General features: G+C 38.0%; 1 protein-coding gene and 1 long non-coding RNA gene across 20 annotated transcripts in view; one reads left to right on the top strand and one right to left on the bottom strand.

Annotated features, from left to right (window-relative positions):
* Positions 1-2147: 2147 nt before the first annotated feature.
* LOC112648046 (uncharacterized) lies at positions 2148-7209 on the top strand. The gene is made up of 2 exons (XR_007412140.1): positions 2148-3756; positions 4016-7209. It is a non-coding gene; the product is annotated as an uncharacterized LOC112648046 (long non-coding RNA).
* Positions 7210-14198: 6989 nt separating this feature from the next.
* The window catches only part of ARHGAP28 (Rho GTPase activating protein 28), a 258329-nt gene continuing 251574 nt past the window's right edge, over positions 14199-20953 (bottom strand). For 16 of the 19 annotated variants that reach the window (XM_049112917.1, XM_049112916.1, XM_049112912.1 and 13 more), the window contains one exon: positions 14199-18011. In XM_049112917.1, coding sequence (XP_048968874.1) covers positions 17816-18011 — 196 coding nt within the window. In that variant the 3' untranslated portion in view covers positions 14199-17815. Of the gene's footprint in view, positions 18012-20168; positions 20234-20953 lie in introns of all 19 variants that reach the window. The other 3 variants (XM_025429478.3, XM_025429481.3, XM_025429489.3) reach the window with 2 other exon arrangements.

The raw sequence follows: 20953 nt of genomic DNA, 5'->3' as shown, positions 1-20953 counted from the left end.
AAATGTTGCCATGCTTCCTTCCATGGAAGTATAAGAATCATTAAAATATTGAAGATAGCAACAAATAAGCAAGACTGATTATCCAGTTTACACTTAAAAAATTAGAACCAAATTAACTTTATTTTGTAGAAACATAAGACAAGGATTTGTCTTACAGTTCAGACATTCCTGACACAGCTTTTCTGCTCCATGAAGATCCTAATTCAGCATGTAGTACCATTTAGGATTCAACTTCCATATTATTGCATTATAAAAAGTATAATCTTCAATTTACCACATTAGTTTTTCCTGCATCACTAAGCATATATTTTAGTTAAGCTGACATATTTCATAGCAAGACTTTTCTCTATGAAGGGAGTTGTGAACGATTACAATCAGTTGCAAGTTCTCCATCCAGGTAACTTATGAAATGCTTTCCTCTCATTTCAGGGGTGCCATCAGAACATGTTCCTACTTAAAACTTAGATACCAAACACAGGCTGATGATGTTAGTTTTCTTCAGTTCAGAGCTAGTTGCTTATTAGCAGTAAAGCTGGGGATATCTCCCAGATATCCTGTCTTTTTACTGTCATGTTCAAATTATTTTTAGCAATATCTGTGTAGTTGCCACATTGCAGTGAAAAGAACCATTATATATTTTAAGAGTTGGTCTTAAATCTTAATAGCCAGTTTCTGAACACATGATTAGAAAGTGGTTCTTGAGCTCCATTTTTCCTGTGTTTCACCTAACGCTTCTAAGCAAACATTTCCAATGCAATCTTTTGCTAATCTTTTAGTGATTATAAATGGATTTTTAGTTTAGCAACCGAAGGAGCTTTGTGAAACCCCCCAAAGCTTTAATATTTATAGTGTAACACCCAACATCTGCTTCTGTCAGCCTTTTAAATCAAAACTCTCTTAAGAGTTATTTTTTTGTTTTGAATTTGTTTGGGAAGTAAAGGCCACTAAAGTATCAGTTTCATTCATGACTCACTATTACTTTTCCATAAACCACACTATGGTTTTAGCACTTTGTCAGACAAATTTACTTCCCTACAATAGCTACCAAATATGTTTGTATTTATATTAAAATCTTAAAAGTCAAATGATTATAAAAACAAATTATAAATGAAAAATGTGTACAGATTATAGGATGTTGGACTAGAGATGGCAGATTTTTTTTTAAAAGATTTATTTATTCATGAGAGCCACAGAGAGAGAGTGGCAGAGACACAGGCAGAGGGAGAAGCAGATTCCTCAGAGGGAGCCTGGTGTGGGACTCGATCTCAGAACTCCAGGATCATGCCCTGAGCCAAAGGCAGACGCTCAACCACTTAGCAACCCAGGTGCCCCTATGGCTGACATATCTTAAAATGATACGCAGCATAAAGAAATCCTCCTGTGCAAAGTATACAGCTGAGGTCACATAGCATTCACCATTCAAGGACCACCCAAACTGCCCTATACCCTATTCAATGAGATGAGTTCACCAGTCTTGTCCTCGGGCTTTGAGGAAATGTCACATTATTACATATTCATTTCTCGGAGCTTCCTCCTATTCTTTTGGCCTACCTTGTCCTGGACTAGTAACAGTTTGCCAGCTGGCACCAGATCACAGACCACACTTTGAATAGTATTATCTTAGAATTTAAGATTGGCACTTGTCAAAAATGCAAACCTCTTCTGGTGACTGAATGCTTACGTGGCAATAGATGATCAAGATATGCCATTTCATGCTCCAGTCTGGCTCAGCATCAATGACTGGGTTTGTCTTCTTTGAAAGCAACACTTGATTCATCTCACAGATGAGGAAGCTGAGACTCAGAGAGTAGAAGTGACCTGGTGGGGATGGAAGTGGATCAGAAAAGAAGCAAGGGCCAGGTCTAGCTGCACCTCATCTAGGATCCAAACTGTAGCCAGCCAGTCCAGCCCAGCTCATGACCTTCGAGCCTGAGTTTGAGACTTCCTGGGTCAGGGTGTCCTGGGCTGGGCTCATGCTATATTCAGGGTTATATATTTGTTAGATGTCAGTCAAGAAAGCGTACAATGTCCGATGGGATGTAAACATCACACTGGATTTTCATAGCTCCTCAGACAACAGCCTCATCCTGGGGATTAGCAGCAAAGTGGATGCCATTGGATTAGAGATTATAATTGGCAAGGTAGGTGCATAACATCCAGGATTTTTTTCCTCCCCACCATCAGTAACAGGGTAGTTAGAAAATATTAGACATGTCTAGCACCAAATCCCAATTATCTACTCTAATGGAGTAAAGAAAGCCCTAATCACTTTTATAGAGCTGAGGACAAAACACCTTTTAGTGACTTTGACAGTATGGAAGCTGTGTCCTTCCCCTGCTCCTGCTCAGCAGCCCAGACCCTGACATGGTGGAGGTAGAAGAATCATCTCAAGTTCCCTCCTCAGGCAAAACAGATTGTCCAGAGTGAACAGTGTTCGTGAACACCCTTCCAATGAGTAAATCAGTGGTCAGCAAGGGAGGAAGTTGGGATATGGAAAGACCATATGTGCATGACCTCAGCCCATGTTTGGGACTCCGAGCTCCTGGAGGGAAGGAATAAGTTTGTTGTTTTATATGTGTCTTGTAGGACAGTCATTACATTAATCTATCAGGTCTCTAGATACTTAAGTTACCTTTCTTTTTCTAAAATAGAATTTCATGTCTCCTTTCGAGATTCACAGATTGGTCTGTGAGACTCGCCCTTCCTTTAATAGCATCTGGGGCTTTTATAGTTATAGCTGCTCATAAAGCTTCTTGTGAAAAATACTGTGGAAATGTACATTTCCTCTTTAGCCTTTCCAGAAACACAGGGTGGAATGACCTGCTTTTACATTTTCTAGCCTAATGGTAGAGGCTCTGAACTCAGGGAGATCTAAGTTTCTTTTCTTTTTTTCTCCCAAAGATTTCAGAGCTTTACTTAAAAAAAATAAAAAATAAATTAAAAACATCAAGGAAAGTGATTTATATGGTTATTTGCTGTCTGGAAACAAAGAGAACATGAATGGAATATTATACCACCAGATAGAACACTCACAGAAGTGATGTAGTTTGGTGGTTCTCAGCAAGGGGCCATTTTACCCCATAGGGGACATTTGTCTGGACATACTTTTGGCTGTCACAACTAAGGCAGAAGGGGTAGTGGTAATTTGTAAAGTGTACAATTAAAAAAGAAATAAAAGATGCAAAGAACTATCATTTTGAGTATGGTAGTCCTCATCCTTCTGGTGATTCTTAGAGAAGTAGGTTATAATGTTGGCCTTCCAATTTTCAGGGAGATCTTCTGCTAAAGGAAGACTGCTTGGAGCAACAAACCCACTTTTCAACTGAGAATACATTGGTACAACAGAGAAATGTGTGCAGTCTGAACAGACGCAGAGCCCCTTGTTGATTGCCAAGTCGTCTGATGTGGTGGCCTGGCTCTAATGCTGGCCTTAGCCTCAGTCTCCTATATTTCCCTGTATTGACCCCTTGGTCACAGTAGAACCTGCATGTCTACTGAAGAGCTTTTTGAGGTGCACCCAATTGTGAGAAGCTGCCTCTTTCACAAATTGTACTTACTTCCTCCACAGCCCACAGTGGAAATCCTTTGAGTACACTGAGCTAAGGTCCGAGTGTTGACCTGGGACCTCAGTTCTCTGTGTGTGGATTTTCCTGACTTCCGATAGTTGTCCTTGGAAGACTCCAATGACAATCAATTCAGAACTGGTGATGAGCTTGATATAGCTAACCCAGCCTGAAAAGAATTCCTATAGTAAAGGTAAGAGTTTATGGATTTCTCCAGGTGGGGCTCAGAGTTGGTTTGTTGCTGCATAAGTGGGTTTATAAGAGTGCCTTTGCTCTTCATGCATGCGGGTGTGTCAGTTCCTCTTAAGACAGAATTTCTGCATCCGATGCATGTAGCTCTATCAGTGGGGAGCTTAGAGGAGAATGGGAAAGCTTTAGGTGGAGGTTTGTAGCATGTCATTTGTTACTTCTGTGTCCTGATATGTCTTCTTTTGCTGATTTATTTTGATCAGTTTATCTTGAGCAAGTGTTCTTCACTAAAGGAAGATGGATAGAGTCATTTCCCCAAGAGGAGGCAGCGGCCACGTCTCCTTTGAGGAGGAATCTATGATTGGTCCAGTTTGGAGGGCACCATCCAGCATGCTACCCCAGAGCTGGCCAGCAAGTGTGGGCATCTCCTGCTGCAGGGGAGCACTCAAGTTTCCCTGTTTCAGAGTCACAGACGGCAGATATCCTTGTGGTGGTTGTCTGAGTAATGCCATCCTTGCCAAATGGAAGGCCAGGGACTCTGGGTAGCGACTTTACGCAAACTGAGATGTAGGAGAACACAAAATGGGATGACTTTCTAAAAACCCTTTTTTCTTAATTTTAGGCATTTTTAAAAAGTATGGATGCTGATTTGGGGGGGGGGGGCATTTTTAAAAACCATCCTTCTCAGAGACTGACGTCTGTGTAGGTGGTTTAAACTATCTTGCTTTCTTGACCCACTGTGCTGGTGGTTGGGAGCAGTTTTCTATATGGACTGCATTGAACACCGAGTTACTTTGGAAGGAGCCTGTACTTCTGTTGCAGTTTTTGTAATAGCAACATTTCTTCATGGTCTCAGACATCTGTCTGGGAATGTTACCCAACTAGGAAAATGCCTCGGAATGGTACTGTAGCAATAATGAAAAACTTCTCTCTCTTTCTCAAAGGCAATATAAACTTCATCATCTCTAACACCTACAGGAGTTGCAGGGCAGATGAGATAGGATTCTGTCTAGTGCTTCAAGTTTCATTCCCACTTTAAATTATTTAGGGCTGGCTTTGGTAATTCCTTCTTAGAGAATGTCGAAGTTGTGATTTCAGATCCATTTAGAATTCATAAAAGGAACATTGGCTGAGAGGATACATTCATCTGGAACTCCAGAGAAGACTAAAGTGGAGCCCTCTTTTTCCTGCACATGTCCCAATGTGCAGGTTGTGTGTCCAAGGAATCTACAGCCCTCCTAAAGTCCTTTCCATTGTCATTCATTACAGTCCAGTGCTAACAGTAATCTGGTGCCTTACCCCGGTAATTCCAGCAACTGTAGCAGTACATGCTGAAGAAACAGAGTGAAGGTAACACACTCCACTTTCAAGCCAGTTTTGAAGTCGTTAGCCTGAGGAATCTTGGACTGTCTGAAATACTGGGAAGGAGCACGCAAAGATCCAGCCTCTTTGAGAAATTGTTCCATTGGAAATGATGATTTTTCACATGAGATATTCTTGGTTGTCTTTCTTGACAGGTGTAATGATTTTAATGTTTTCCCTATGATATGCCTTTCTGGTGTTTTCTCAGATAATGGCATTGGGCAAAGTATGGTTCTCTCCCAGGGTCCAGCTGGCATGGGACTTCAGTGCACTGCCACCAGTTTTGGAGCCCAAGCACAGACCTAACTTTTTTTACACCTTTATTGAGGTATAATTGACATACAATAAACTTCACATATTTAAAGTATACAGTTTGATGAGTTTTAGCATATCTATACCATCATCATGTGATGGGATAATGAACATATCACCCCCAAAGGTTTCCTTATGCCCCTTGGCAATCCCTCCCTTCCAAGCTTCCTTTAAACATTTAACATACTGTTTCAAAGTTGAAGACAAAAAGTGGGAAAGCTACTCTAGCCATTCAAGTCTGGTATAATTCCACTTCCAAAACAAGGTAAGGAAATTAAGGCAATTATATATTGACTTTACTTTTGGACCTAGATGTGAAAATCTTTGATGAAGTTCTGGTTAATTGAATTAATTATGGAAAAAATAGGACCAATTACAATTGCATCCCACAGACTCCCCCTTTTTTTCTCCAATGTTTTCTGTTTTTTCCCACTAAATCTTTTTTCATTTTTTCCCCACTTTTTCCTCCAATTTCCTCATAGTGAGGAAACTGATATTTAGTTGATATTCTCATTTTATCCTGACAATTATAAAACAAGCTGGCTGTTTTCTCCTAAGCTCCTGCAGAAGAAATGTGTCTTAGATGGAGAAAAGATGCTGGAAGATGGCAATCACCCACACTTCAAAATGAAAGGAGCAAAGCAATGAAAGAAATTCAATTCCATTTTTCTTAGGCCCTTCTATTCGTCAATCCCTTGGGTCCCCATCAATACCACTGGAGTTGCCAGGTATTTGTCAGGTACCTCATTTTGCATCAAAGCTGAAAACAAAGACTGCTTCTCTGACTTGTCAGATAGAGCCCAACAAATAGGTCTTCTGTGATATTAATGTTCCATTTGGTCTGTCTTTGCAGCTGTAACCTTTCTGGTATTTAGGAATGAAACATGACTGACTGTTGAACATTTCTCAACAAATATTTGCCAATTAAATGCTAACTTGGCATTTGAACTGCATGGTGAGATGAAAATGGGGAAAAAATGCTCTATTTAAAAATTGCTAGGACCAAAAGGCATACATGCACCTTAAAACAGTATAAAATCAAGGGCTAACTTCTGGTACAGTGGGGTAGGATGGAATGGGAAGGCTCTAAAAAGGTAGCTGTACCTAGGCTTTGCAGGATGTATGGTGGGAGCACCTGTAACAGCCCCGCTGACAAACTGCTCTCACGGTAGCAATGGGACTATTGGCGATGGGGTGGGTGGTATGAGGACATAAGAGATTGAAGTTCCCTGGTTGAAACAGGGACCCTGGTGTAATGAGAGAAAAAGTACAAGGTAGGTCAGGCCTGATCATGGAGCATCCAACAAAATTACCTCGTGTCCAGGTCTAGCCAGCCCTTTCTATGAGAGGGAAACTTTTTTTTTTTTTTTTTTTTGTATCTACCACCATAGCTTACTTCCTCTTGTTGAAGTTTATATAAATTGAATCATGTACATACATACCTTTTTATGTTTAATTTCTTTCACAGAGCATGGTTTTGAAATTCATATTTGTATTTAAAATTCCTTTTGGGGGCACCTGGGTGGCTCATTTGTTTAAATGGCTGACTCTTGATCTCAGTTCAGGTCTTAATCTCAGGGCCATGAGTTCAAGCCCCATACTGGGCTTCATGCGGGGTGTGGAGCCTACTTAAAAAAAAAACAAAAAACAAAAACAAAACAAAACAAACAAAACAAAAAAAACCTTTTTATTGTTGAGTCATACTCCATTGAATGAATGAACCGTATTTCTCTCTTCTCCAGGTTTTGTCTATTATAAATAAAACTGTGAACATTTCTATACACATCTGTGTGGATAAATGCTTTAATTTCTCTTGGGTAAATATCTAGGAGTTGAATTTCTAGGTTATAGGGTAAGTGTATGCCTAACTTCATGCTATTCTGCTAGTTTTCCAAAATGGTTCTCCTGTTTTACATTCCGACTAGCAATGAATGAGAATGCGTTACTCCATGTCCTTGCTAACACTTGGTATTGTTACTTTTTAATTTTATCTATTTTGATATTCTTGTGGTTGTGGTTTAACTAGCACTTCCCTGATGTCTGATGATGAGTACCTCTTTATAGTGACCATTTCTGTGCTTCAGTAGGATAGTGGTTCAAATCTCTTGCCCATTAAAAAAAAAAAAAAAAAAAAAAAAAAGCTGTCTTCTGTATTATTGAGTTGTTAGAGTTCTTTACGTATTCTGAGTACACATGCATACGCATTTACTCCCAATCTGTGATGTGCCTTTTCATTTTCTTAATGGTATATTGCTGAGCAGAAATCTTAAATTTTAGGAATCCGATTGATCAGTTACCTATGGCTAAGTGTCTGTTGTCCTGTAGTAATACAACATACTGAAGACTACACGGTAGAGAAGCCTGATCCCAATCTGTCATCTAAGGACATAGAGCTCAGGACTACAGCAAACTCCACTGCTGTGTAGTGACAAAAAGGTTATAAAAATGCAGAGCAACTACTGACAATGGGCTGTTACAACATATATAAAGGACCATCGGAGCAGTGTGATGTGATTGTTAAACTCTGATGAACCTTTAGAGGGTGCCCCTTCTATCCTTTTCCAACTTCTGTCTGTGGGCTGTCAGAAAATATATACTTTACCACCAGGAAGGTAAGAGAAACGTCTTATGGGACCCCCTATCATCCCTGGAGCTCCTGATTCTTTTCAGTCTGTTTGCTTTGCTGTTGAACTGCATTTTGTATAGATCTCTGGAACTGAGATAATGCCCTCCATCAACTGACACAGCTGATAGAATTCCAGATTGATCTAGTAGAGACTGCAGGTTTCAGGATAAGAACATTCTGGGATGGCCAGAAGAGGACAACATGCACTCCTTGGTTAAGAACCATGGGAATAGATAATCTAAGTGTGCCCTTGAAGTGGTTAGCTGGGTGCCTAGGGATGACTGCTTCATTAGCTATGGGACAGAAAAAAATGCCTCATTGGAACAGGGCAAGAAACTACCATGGGAGGACAAATCCATTTTTCAGATTAACCTAATGCATACAAAAAGAAAAGAGCAGGTGGGAAGCACATTCCTTTGGTTTTCAGTGTCTATGAGCCAAAGGCCAGGAGCTACATCCAAGGAAATGAACCATCTGAAATGAAGCCATATTTGTGGGGGGGGGGAGACACAGACAACCTAGTCTGCTCACCTTAAAAAAGGCGGATACAGAAAAGGAGGCCCTTTGAGCTGCAAAGGACAGATGTAGCACTTCTAGATGTGTGCAGTCCCTATGTTTACGACCTGAATCTAGCAGTGAGCAGCAGAGGTAGCACCTGTCCCATTCGGGCTCCCATCCACACTGAAGGGCCCAGAGCCCTCTGCCCACCTCAGAGGAGGCCACAAAAGCAGACGGAGTGCCATAAGGCTGCCTAGTACACAGGAAGCTGTGCTACAGGGGAAAGGAGCATCAGGAAGTGCTCCCTGCCCACCCTCTTCCCAGTCACCCCAAGGCCCCCAGTGTGCTCCTGGGTGTGGGGTCATGGGGTGCCTGACTTCTACCACAGGTGTGGAAGACGCTTTAAAGTCCCTGTGAAACAGGAAGATCTGAAGAACTTGTGTCTGCTGAAGAGTTCCAACACAAGAGGACAACAGCAACACATCACTGCAGCTCAGTCTGCACCAACTAGTCCTGAACTAGACCCCAAATCCTCTGCTGCTATGACAAATACCCAGAAAGCTGAATGTTCTCTAGGATAATGACAGGCTCTTTTCAGAGGTAAAAGTTAACGGAATCTAAACGTTTACAGGTTCAAGCTAGAAGGACCTGGGCCTACCTGTGTTCTTTTATGACTAGGATGTGACTGTGCTTTTAAATTTTAAATGTGATCACCCCTATGGTTTACCAATGAGTTGATGTGGGCTGTGACAAGAAAGGATCCAAGGGACTCCAAGAGTTTTGACTTTAAGGACCTAAAAAAAGTTGCTCTAAACTGAGATTTTAAAAAACCAACATATGGTTAGAATGGATTTTGGCATAAAGATATAGAAATTCACTTCGAGACATGCTAAGTGTGGAATATTTAAATGGGGACATTTTTGCTAAACCGGATAAAAATTATGCAGCACCATGATTTGATGTGTTAAACTATCACGTACTATTATTTGATGTAAACATGCCCATAATCTCCAGGTAACTGGAGCCCCATTAAGATTAATTGGACATATACTAAATGGATTGGTCAAGAGATGAAAGGAAGATTACTGTCTCATGGAAAAGGTCCTAATGATTATATATATATATTACTTTGTATATATATTAAGCGTGTTAAATGTTATGGATGGAAGGACTGTTAAAAAAAAGGTATGACATGATCTTTTCTGTATCTCTATAGCAATGTGACTTTAAAGAGATACATTTATTTATTTATTTATTTATTTATTTATTTATTTATTTATTATTTATTTATATTTGGGGGTGGAGAGAGCATGAGCAGGGTGGGGAATGGGCCAATGGAGAGGGAGAAGCAGGCTCCACTGAGCAGGGAGACAGATGCGGGCCTCAAAGCCAGGACCCCAGGATCATGACCTGAGCCAAAGGCTGACTCGTTACCGACTGAGCCACCCAGGTGCTCCTGGAAATCTGACTTTAGATTAACTTTCTTGCTCCTTTCTCTTGGGAACCCAGTAAGAGAACATGTTAACTGTATTGCTGAGGAGCATTGCTTTTAGTAAAGTAGATCTTATGATGCATACCTATCCTTTTAAACTGTTGAGTTTAGCAACCCTTTACTCCACATATTGGGCAGTGCAATGAATATATTGATATATTATTCTGGCTCTAGTGGGTACAGAAAGACAAAAGAGAACAATTCCTCAGACTTATACCTCTGTATGAATTGTGGAGGAAGACCTCAACCTCAGAGAAACACCTGGGACTGCCTTGTTCCGTGGTGACCTCTTCGACATTTTTGCATAATAATTTTATGTAGTGTCCAAAAGATGAACACGTTTCTGTTATTTGTTGTTATCAAGTGAACTTTTGAAATCTGTAACTTCTCACACTCCTTCAGACAGAGGTTGCCAGTGGCACATGGGCATCCTGAGAATTTTTTGTGAACCTTTTGCTTATAACTATGGACAAAATGGCATGCAGTGATGTTAACTTTCTAATTGACATGGAGGATGTTTTTATGTTCAGTATATTTTGTGTTTATTATCTGCATCTTAAACTACTTCACTGCTGAATCTAGAGTTGTAGGGCTAGGGGTTATGAAACTGATAATGGAGAACAGAACTTTGGATTGCTTGTTAGAACTGGATCACTTTGCAACTCCTTCCAAAACATCTGTTGTTTAAGCTGAACTGATAAGTCACTCCTTTAAAATAAGAAGCTGTTTTGCAGGATTAAAGATTTATGAAACTAGAAAATAGCTTCCACTACCGTGTTTGGCAATAGATTATTAGATGGGTGAATCCACTGATCATTCGTGATAGGTATGTTCTTACTGATTCTGGCACTTATATGTTTAGATTGTCGTGTCGTTAGGTTGGAGCCCCAAGGCAGCATGAAGTGAGATGTAGTGGGTGAGGGTGAGTGGTGGGAGAGAAGCCCCTGTCATCTAAGGACACAAGCTACAGTCCAGCACTGGCCCACAGCTACACAGTGAGGAAGAAGGTGGTGAGGTTGCAAAACACTCAGAATAGATTAGTGTCAGCTAGAAGCTATAAACAAACTAAGAATACACATACGCTTGCTAGTTGACATAGCTCAGGTAAAACTTCAAAAGCATACCCTCTCCATTCTCTTTGCTTCTCACCCCCACTCAACTTCTGTCTGAAGATATTTGGAGAAAGTGTAATTTACTGTGGGGAAGAGAAAAAGAAACATCTAAGGGGAACCTCAGCATTGCCCAAATTCCTGATTCTCTTTAATCTGCTTTTATGTTTTTGTGTTAAGAATTTTTTTTTCAGGGGTGCCGGGGTGGCTCAGTCAGTTAAGCAACTGGCTCTTAAATTTGGCTCAGGTCATGATCCTGGGACATAGGAATAGAGCCACACATGGGGTTACTTGCTCAGCAAGGAGTCTGCTTGAGGATTATCTCTCTTTCTCCCCCACTCTGCCCTCCACTTCCTTCGCCCCTCCCTCCACTCATGCTCTCCTCACTCTCTCTAAAAGAAGGAAATAAATCTTTAAAAACTTTTTTAAAAAGAAAAACATTTTTAAAAAGAATTCTTTTTTTTTCAAAATTCTATGGAAAATGTCAAGCATAGAGAATATTACATTGAATAGTGCTATAACCACCACCATTATATCATAAATATTTTACTGTATTTGGCCTGGTGCATGTCTATCCATGTATCCCTCTATTCATTCATCAATCAGTTCAAAATAAGTTACAGACACCAATACACTTTCCATGAAATACTCCAGTATGCATCTCCTTACCTAAAGTTCAATATTGGTTATTTGCAAATTATTTTCTTTTGAGGTAACATTTGCATATAATGATATGCAGAAATCTTAAGTAAATGTTCACTATGTTTTGACAAGTATGTACATCTTTATAACCCAGACACTGATCAAAATATAAAACAATACTGCTCCACAGAAATATAATGTAAGCCACATATATAACTTAGAATTTTCTACTAGCTACATTAAATAAAAAGAAACTGCTGAAATTTATTTTAATCACTTTAATGTAAATATTTAAAATATTAGAATCAAGCATGTAACAGTAAAATATTACTGATGAGATTCTTTCCTACCAAGTCTCCAAAATCTGGTGTGTATTTTATACTTGGAACACCTCAGTTCAGACTAGTCACATATCAAGTGCTCAACAGGCCCATGTAGCCAGGGGTCCTCGCATGGGATGGCACATAAAAAATGTTTCCATTCCCCAGAAAGGCCCCATGCCCCCTCCACCCAGTCTCTATACCCACCGCCACAGAAGCAATCATCGTTCTGGGTTTTCTGCCCCACCATTGTTTAGCTCTGCTTATCCTAGCACTTCATGTAAATGAAATTGTACAGTATGTAATCCTTTGTGTCTAGCTTTCTTCACTCAGCATAATGTTTCTGAGATTCATTTATGCTGTTATCTGTATTCAGATAGCAGCTGGTAGTTGTATGGTTAGAATGATTAAAAAAAAAAAAAACCTCCTAGACCCTTTTCCAAAATGACTATAGCATTTTATATCGGCAATTATAAGGGTTTTGATTTTTGCACACTCAGAATGGTTAGCCTTTTCACTTTTAATTGTTCTGGTTGGTACGTAGTAATATCTCCTTGTGGTTTATTTTGCATTTCCCTAACAGCACATGATGTTGAATGTGTTTTTATGTGATTATTGGCCACTTGTATTATCTTCTTTCATGAAATATCCAAGTTATGATGCCCATTTCAAAAATGTGTTTGTCTTTTCATTAGTGAATTCTTTATATATCCTGAATGTCAGTCTTTTGTCAAATATATGATTTACAAATATGTGTTTTTTCCTAATCTGTGGTTTGCTTATTTGATTTCTTAATGGTCTCTTTGGTTAAACAGCAACTTTAAATTTTGTTGAATTTATTAAGTTTTTTTCTTTAAAAGTGCAGTTTTCTGTTCCTAAGAAAGCTTTGCCTATCCCCAAGTCACAAAGCTATTTTGTTTTCTTCTGAAGGCATAGTTGTTTCAGGCATTAAAATTAACAATATGATCCCTTTTGGGCAAATTTCTGTATACCCTGTGATATGTATATCTAGTTCTTCTAGTTCCTTTCTCCATAGGGTTCCTTTCACACCTGTGTTGAAAATCAAATGACCATTTAAGTGAGCACCTCTTTCTGTGCTATTTTGTTTCATTGATAATAGGTGTTGATCTTCCTTCTGTATCATCTTGTCTTAATAGCTGTAGACTTACAGTAAGTCTTGAAGTCCCTCATTCTAAATCCAACTTTCTTCTCTTTTGTGGGTAGTATTACTTTAGATGTTCTAGATCCTTTGCATCCATATAAATTTTATAATTAGTTTGCCAATTTCTACTTAAAAAGCCTATTAGTGTTATGATTGGGATTGCATTAAATCCATAAATCTGTTTGTGAGGAACTGACATCTTGCCAATGCTCTTCCATTCATCTCTCCCATACAGAAACATGGTATAACTATACATTTATTTAGCTATTCTTTAGTTTCTACCAAAAACAGTTTTTAGTTTTTAGCATACATGTTTTGCATATATTTTGATGTTTTCATAAGTATTTTGTGTTTTTTGATCCTATCGGAAATGGAAGTTAAAACATTTTCTAATTATTTGCTAATATAAAAATGTAATGGATTATTATATAATCATCTTGTATACCATGACCTTGGTAAATTATCTTAATATTGTTCTAACAGCTGAAGATACTCTAGGCTTTCCCACATAAATTCTCATATCATTTGCAAATAGAGACTTGTATTTTTTTTCTTTATGCCTTTTCTTTCTTGCCTTTTGCACAAGATACACAATGTTGAATTTTCCTAAAAAAAATCATGAACTGGTATTAAATTTTGTCAAATGTTTTTTCTGTATTGAGAACGTTTTTTTAGAAAGACATATTAAATACCTGCCCCAAACTCAAACAAATTTAGGAAACTGTTGTTTATTGAATTCATCCCCTGTCCACAACTGTCCATCACTATTGTGTGATATGGCTTTTGTACAAGACCACCATCTGGTGGGTCAGTGACAGAGAGTGGGCTCAGACACATACATTTTGATTTTAAAGCTCTTGTTCTTTTACCAGCACCGTGGTACCCTTAGACTAGCTGAATTATAAGAATTCTTGTGACAATGCTTTTGGTTTTTTCTCTTTATTTTTATGGATAAAATGCAACATATATATTATACTTAACAATGAAAGCTGGAATGAAAGAATATTAACTTTTGAGATGGAAGACAACATAAAACATTGGCATTTCTTGTGACATTAAATAATTTTCTAATCAGAGCACATAGTTTTAGAAAATAGTTGGAAAATGAAAGAAAAGATGTAGTTTTTAAAGTAAGCTGTATGTGTAAAACTATTTAAAATGTCTGAAAGAAGCATTTTAATCCATGTCATATTATTATTAAATGACATATTTATGGAAAACAGTTGAAAATGCCTGTCAGAAACTAGGAAATATTTAATCCCATAATATATATTCTTTTCAGGCATGTAAAACATTTGTGAAAAACAGTTGAAATATGCTTCAAAGAAAGAAGGGACAATTTAATCTCATGTTACTTTTCAGCCAAGTGCAATATGGAGAAAGCAGTTGAAAAATGCCTGAAAGAAGAGATGACTATTAATTCCCACACTTGAAAACCTGCATTGCAACATGGTGAAACACATAAGACAATAACTAAAGGACACGAATTCTCTCAGAGTATACCACACGTCACAGTTACAGAGTATTTTTGGCTTTAAAGCTTGTGCTAAACATTTTTTACATCATTAAATGTATATTACATGTACACTGAAAGCTAACTGAAGTGACTTAAATAATAAGACTCAGACTAAGTTTGTAACAAAAACTGTTAAAGTCATTTTTTCCCAAGAAAGGCAAGTGAGGTAGTTAATACTGTGTACACATTGTAATGAAATTAATATTCCAGTTTATTTGAAGATCACTGGCTCCAAGAATCATATCCCTCAGTGAGCTGCTTGACAAAGGAATCCTCTTTCGCAAAATGGAGAAAACAATGAGCCAGCTCTAGGGCTTTTTTCTGATTAGGTGTCACTAAAATGTTAACATTCTCTAATACTTTCCTGGATATTATTTTCCTAACCGTATATCAAGAGCACTTGGGAAGAGGGGAGGAAGCTAGTAAGAACTGAATCTAGAAGTCCAGGATCTGACTCTTCTTTTGTTTGCAAACATATTACTCAGTTTTACAGACTACTGTAACTATTTTAAAACAATTTTGATAAAACAAAGATGGTTTCAATAATTATTTGATAGACATTTTTGAATTGTAATTGTAGGGGTTTAATTCTTTAAGAATAAAATTAGTAAAAAGAACCTCTACTCTTATTAGTCTGTGTGTCTACGGAAAATTCTCCTTCAACCACTTAGTTAATCCTATGACTAAGAATAAAAGTTATTTGGTATTGACATGCCTTCCATAATACATAGTTACCTGAAAGTTGTCACGCATCCTTAAATACATTCAAGTAATTAATTTAAAGCTATTGACTCGGCTGAGTCTTCGACATCTGACACCACACAAAAGTGGGTAAAAAATTTAAAAACTGTTGTTTATCTGTCATCTGTTAGCTACTTATTTAAACTAATGACAAGTAGAGTAAATCTTAAAACCTTCAGATCTTATATATAGGCTTTAATGTGTTTTCAGTATGAAGATGGGAAAATTCTCAAGTAAAAAATTAGATTTGTAAATCTCCTATAAAAACACAGTAGAATGTAACTATTTGAAATTAGGGGAAAACACAATGAGAAAAATCAGTCCCCTGTCCTTTTATAGAAGTATAGATATCTAATTTGAAGAATTTCTTCCATGTGTGAGTATAAATTACTGCCATCTTATGCCTTGGAAGTTAGCAACTGCAAAAAATATTTACTCCTGTTGTCCGTATTACAAAAACAATAAAAGCATTTTTTTCAAACTCTTGAAATTCATTATGTAAACTCACATGCCATCAATTAACCAAACATTAAAAAATGATGAAATGTAGGAATAAATTAAAAACCTACAGGATACATGTTTATCTTCTAAAGGGTTTTCAGGCATAGGAAATAAAAATTCTCAAATAAAATGAATTTGAGTTTTTTATAAAAATATAATAAAAATCCTAATGGCCAGAAACATAATTATCTACATGTTGAAAATAAATAATGTTTTTTTAGAGCTATCAAGGCATAATGCAGCATATAAAAGATTTCTCCTAGGGGCACCAAGGTGGTTCAGTCGGTTAAGCATCCGACTCTTGATTTTGGCTCAGGTCTTGATCTCAGGGTCTTGAGTTCAAGCCCTGCTTTTGAAAAAGAAAAGAAAAAAAATTCTTCTATATGTGGGCTTAAATTATTATCGCATTAAGTTTTGAGAATTGGTAACTAGAAACATTGGTAAAAACATTTACCAAAACACTGGCAAAATGTTTTCTGTATTTTGAGCAACTTTATTGTTTGAACTGCAAAAGAGAGTCATTTGGGCATTAAATGTCATTAAAATTGATATAAATTCATCAAAATCCTAATCTGTGGATTCTAATCCAAAGCACATATGTGGGATAAATGAGACCTCTGTTCCCATTTCTAGCTAACCCTAGAAGAACTGTATCTGCAGTCTCAAGATGAAAGGCAGAGCTGTCTGACCCCTCAGCACATTTCAGATTTGCTCTCCATTAGACTGTGGAGAACTGTGTGTTCTTGCCAATTGCAAGTCTGGAAAATGGCTCTGCAGGACCTTCACAGTGAGACAGTTTCCGGCTTCCCAAATATGCATCTGATTTTAAAGCCTGAGGCTAATCCATAGTGCTTGGCCATGTCTATGATTGATGAACAGAAACAAAATTTGCTTTTACAGCATATAAAATCTTGATATAACAGTATTTTTCAGTACTCTTGCATAAAGAGCAGTTGGATAAAGGCAATGCTATATTTTTAAGTTGGGGCTACAGAAGTGACTATCTACAGCTGTAAAATTAAAAAAAATGATATGTTGGATCAGGAAAGGAAATCTGTGCTTGGCACACAGAAAGCTATTCATTGAGCACCATAATCACGATGAAAAGATAGAGGTTCTATGACTATTAACCACACAGAAGATTATGAGAGTATAAGAACACCCTCTGTCAAACTAACCTTTGTTATGGAACCTGTGCTCATAAGAAAATAAGCTTGAAAAACATCAATTTTCAATAGTCCACAATAGAGAAATGTTCATTTGCACCAATATGCAGATAGTCATAATACAGTACAACATACATAACAATACAGTGTTCTTTCAACCAAAGTTCATCCTCCTCCAATTTGGGAGCAAGTCAATATTATATGCAAAAATTCAGAAACTGATTCCCTTTGAAAAGCCGATCTGAATTATTTTGCTGAACAGAAATTACTGATATTTCTGTCATTCTTGTTCAAAAAGGTCTACATATGTATATAACATAAGTATAAAAAAAAAAAAAAAACTCTTCCACCTCTTGTGTTTGGTAGCATCTGCTACCTAGAGAAGTGTTTTTTAATCTCTAGGCATAGGACCAAATTCATTTCTGTTGTGAAGTCAAAGTACTAGATCAGAGTTCCATATACTAGATTGGCCTTTCTTCTGGAACGATCACCTCGTCTTTCCATAGGAGAAAAGAACCATAGGAGAAAGCCTCAGCTCAGTCAACCAGTTCCTCCACCAACAATTCATGCTGACAACACTGGGAGATGCCACTTGGGCTGAGAAACACCACGAGGGTTATTGGAATAAACATGTCAAAAGTAGTCTTGTTATTTTCCCTACCAAATGTAGAATCTTCTTGGCATATAATACATGATAGGTGCCATCTTGGGGGTATTTCAAAAACTTGATTGGGGTTTTATCACCCACTCTGCTTGAGGATTTACATGATATACATCCAATATATAAGCATCTGGATCCAAGCAATGCTGCCCTAAAGGAAAGAGAAAATCAGAGAATGTTTTCGAGAGTGCACACTTTTATGTGTGCACGTGAATGTTGGTAAGGTTCGAATAAGGCCAATATAGTTCTCTCAGCCAAAATAAGTAGATACATATTAGAGGTTCTTTAGCAAAGCCAGTCTGCCTGCCTGCCTTTCTCTTTCTCTTTGTTTCTTTCTGACTGCGAAATACTCAAATAAATTCCACGCAAAATTGTGGGGGAAAAAAGACTACAAACTATAGGCAAATTGTTCCCCAGACTTACCACATCAATTAGAAAAACATGGCAAGAACCCGTTTAAGGTATAAACTGATAATTTATATAATAACATGTGTCCTCTAACGGCTTTACACACAGTAACTTGACTAGGGCTAGAAAATATTAAAATCAAGTTCATTTTAGGAATGGTCATTTTGTTTCTTTACATACAGATGCAATGCCCATAGGCAGGAGATCTAGAAATGATAACAACAAAAAGATCATTCCATGAGGCAAATACATTTGAAAATCTTTACGTAGAGTGTGTTTGAAATCTACACCAAAGTCTCAAACAAAACTACCAATATTTGATTATTTGCTTGATTCATTCACTCATTTATAAAATATTTCTTGAAAGTTATTATATGCCAGGCACTATTCCAGGGGCTAGGGCTACAGAAATGCATCAGACAGTCAAATACACTTGCCCTCAGGGCACTTACATTCAAAATGATAAAAGACAACCAGCAAATCAGCAAGTATAATATAAAATAAGTCTGGTGGTGGTAAGTACATGAGAGAACAAAGCTGGGAAGGCACACCTAGAGAAAGTGAGATCCTGGAAGGTGTCTTTGAGAAGGTGACCTAGAGGCAAACACCTGGCAGGAGGTGAAGGAGTGAGAAACGAATAATCTAAAGGAGAGCATAGCAAAATGTGCCTAGTACAAAGGCTCCGTGGCAAAATGTGCCTGATGACTAGATCTGCAAGGCTGGTGTTGAGAGGAAGTCTGGAAAGAATTTGTAAGGCGTTGCATATTATGTGTATTTAAAGCAATGAGATGGATTGAACTCACCAAAAATGTTATGTGTCTTATAGACACATAACTGTGGGGCCTGACCCCAAGTTTTCCACATTGAAGGTTGAGAGGATGAGAAGTAGCAGGCAAAAGAGACTCAGGAGCTGCCAGTGAAGTGGGACAAAACCCAAAAGCTTAGGTTGTCAATGAAACCAGGTGAAGAAAGTGTGTTTTCAAAGGAGGGAAAGATCAATTCAGGCAGTTATCAAGACAGAACGAATGACTGGATCTCACAAGGTAAGAGTTCTCCAGTGGCCTCAACAAGAGAGCAATTTTGGTTGAGTGTTGCGGGGTAACACTTGACTGGAGTGGTTTCAAGAGAGAACAAGAGGAAGAAACTAGAGGACAGAAAATGGATTCAAGGAGTTTTTGCTGTAAAGCAGAACGATGAAATGGAAATAGGCTTGAAGGTGTGGGGACGGGGCAGGGTGGGGGTCAAGAGAGAGTCTTGACCATGAGAGAAATTATCAAAAATGTTTATGCAGTTGGAAATGATGCAGTTGGGAGGGGAAAACTGGGTGCAGGAGAGAATGGGGGCTGGAGCAAGGCCCCAAGCAGCAGGTAGGAACATGAAGGGAGGTACACATGCTGGTGCTGGCTATAATGGGAGCTGGGGTGGTGCATCCAGACTGTGCAGAGGGCAAGCAGAAGACATGAACGAAGGGGAAGATAGGACACAGATGCAAGCAGAGGCAACTTCCCTTTGATTCCTTTTTGTTTCCCCTCAGAGAAATAGGAAGAATGGACCTGAACTGAGGGTGAAACCAGGGAAGTTAAACAAAAAGAGTGTCACAGTTTCAAAGTTCCATGATGTTCTCTGTTTTGCAGGAACCTTTAGGAACAGACTTTCCAACTTTGAGGCACACTTAAAAGACACAAAAGTCTACTCCATATCAACCAGAATATTCACATTTCAATTTTGAGAGTATTTCAGGGAATTCCTACAACTGTTCTCATATGAGATTAAAAACTCAGAAACTTATTGATGTCGAATTTATACTAAGAAACTTATAAAATATGCTTTTACAATAGCATCGTATTTCTTTTAGAGCAATCAGAGAATTTAGTAGTAAAAACCATTAGAGAATGCTTACCTATATTTCCTCCAATTTCATATAACCGTTGGTTCTGAATTTTAATGCATTCTGATGAACCATAACTGAAAACAAAAAAGAAAAAAAGAAAAAAAAGAAAGCAATCTAACTTAACCCTCTTCCATGAGCTGAGGTAAACCATGGCAACAAACAATTCCTCTGCCTTGAATGAAATACATCCGCAAATTGTTATTAAAGTTATGATTAAAAAACTCAATTTTATTTGTTTGATACAGCCCAATATCCAAGGCACAGAAAGGATGGGACTATCCAAATCAAGATGGATGCTGCTGTGCCCTACAACAACCTGGAGCCCATTCTATCCACAACTGTCAGCTTCACTTAAGAGAGGACTGTTATAGACACACCACGGCCAGTGAAGGAGCAGCTGGATGTTTAATATTGCCTTGTTACTGGTCACATTACTCTCAGTTCAAAAGAAGTCAGGTTTCATTTCTCTTTTTCCCAAAACTGACTGGAATTCTCTCTTTTGTCCATGTCATGTTTCTAAACTTGCCTAAAGCTTTTCAAACTAATATTGACTTCATTACATGTTTCTGCTCTTTAGTGAAAGCAAGTCAGAGAAAATAGTTGCCCAATTTCATTTCTCCATCCCGGGCTAGAACGCTGTGGTGGAAGAGTGGCTGATCTTCATCCCATGTGAGGAATGACTTCTAAGCTTAGTTACTTCAAAAAGATCGACCTCAATTCTTTTAAAGAAGAAAGGTGTGTGCCCTATATTATTTATTTCATTAAACATTTTAGTTGAGATCATTGTAAATTTG

Source organism: Canis lupus, chromosome 7 (genome assembly GCF_003254725.2).
Source record: "Canis lupus dingo isolate Sandy chromosome 7, ASM325472v2, whole genome shotgun sequence".
NCBI classification, from domain to species: domain Eukaryota; kingdom Metazoa; phylum Chordata; class Mammalia; order Carnivora; family Canidae; genus Canis; species Canis lupus.
This window is presented reverse-complemented; position numbering and strand designations above follow the sequence as displayed.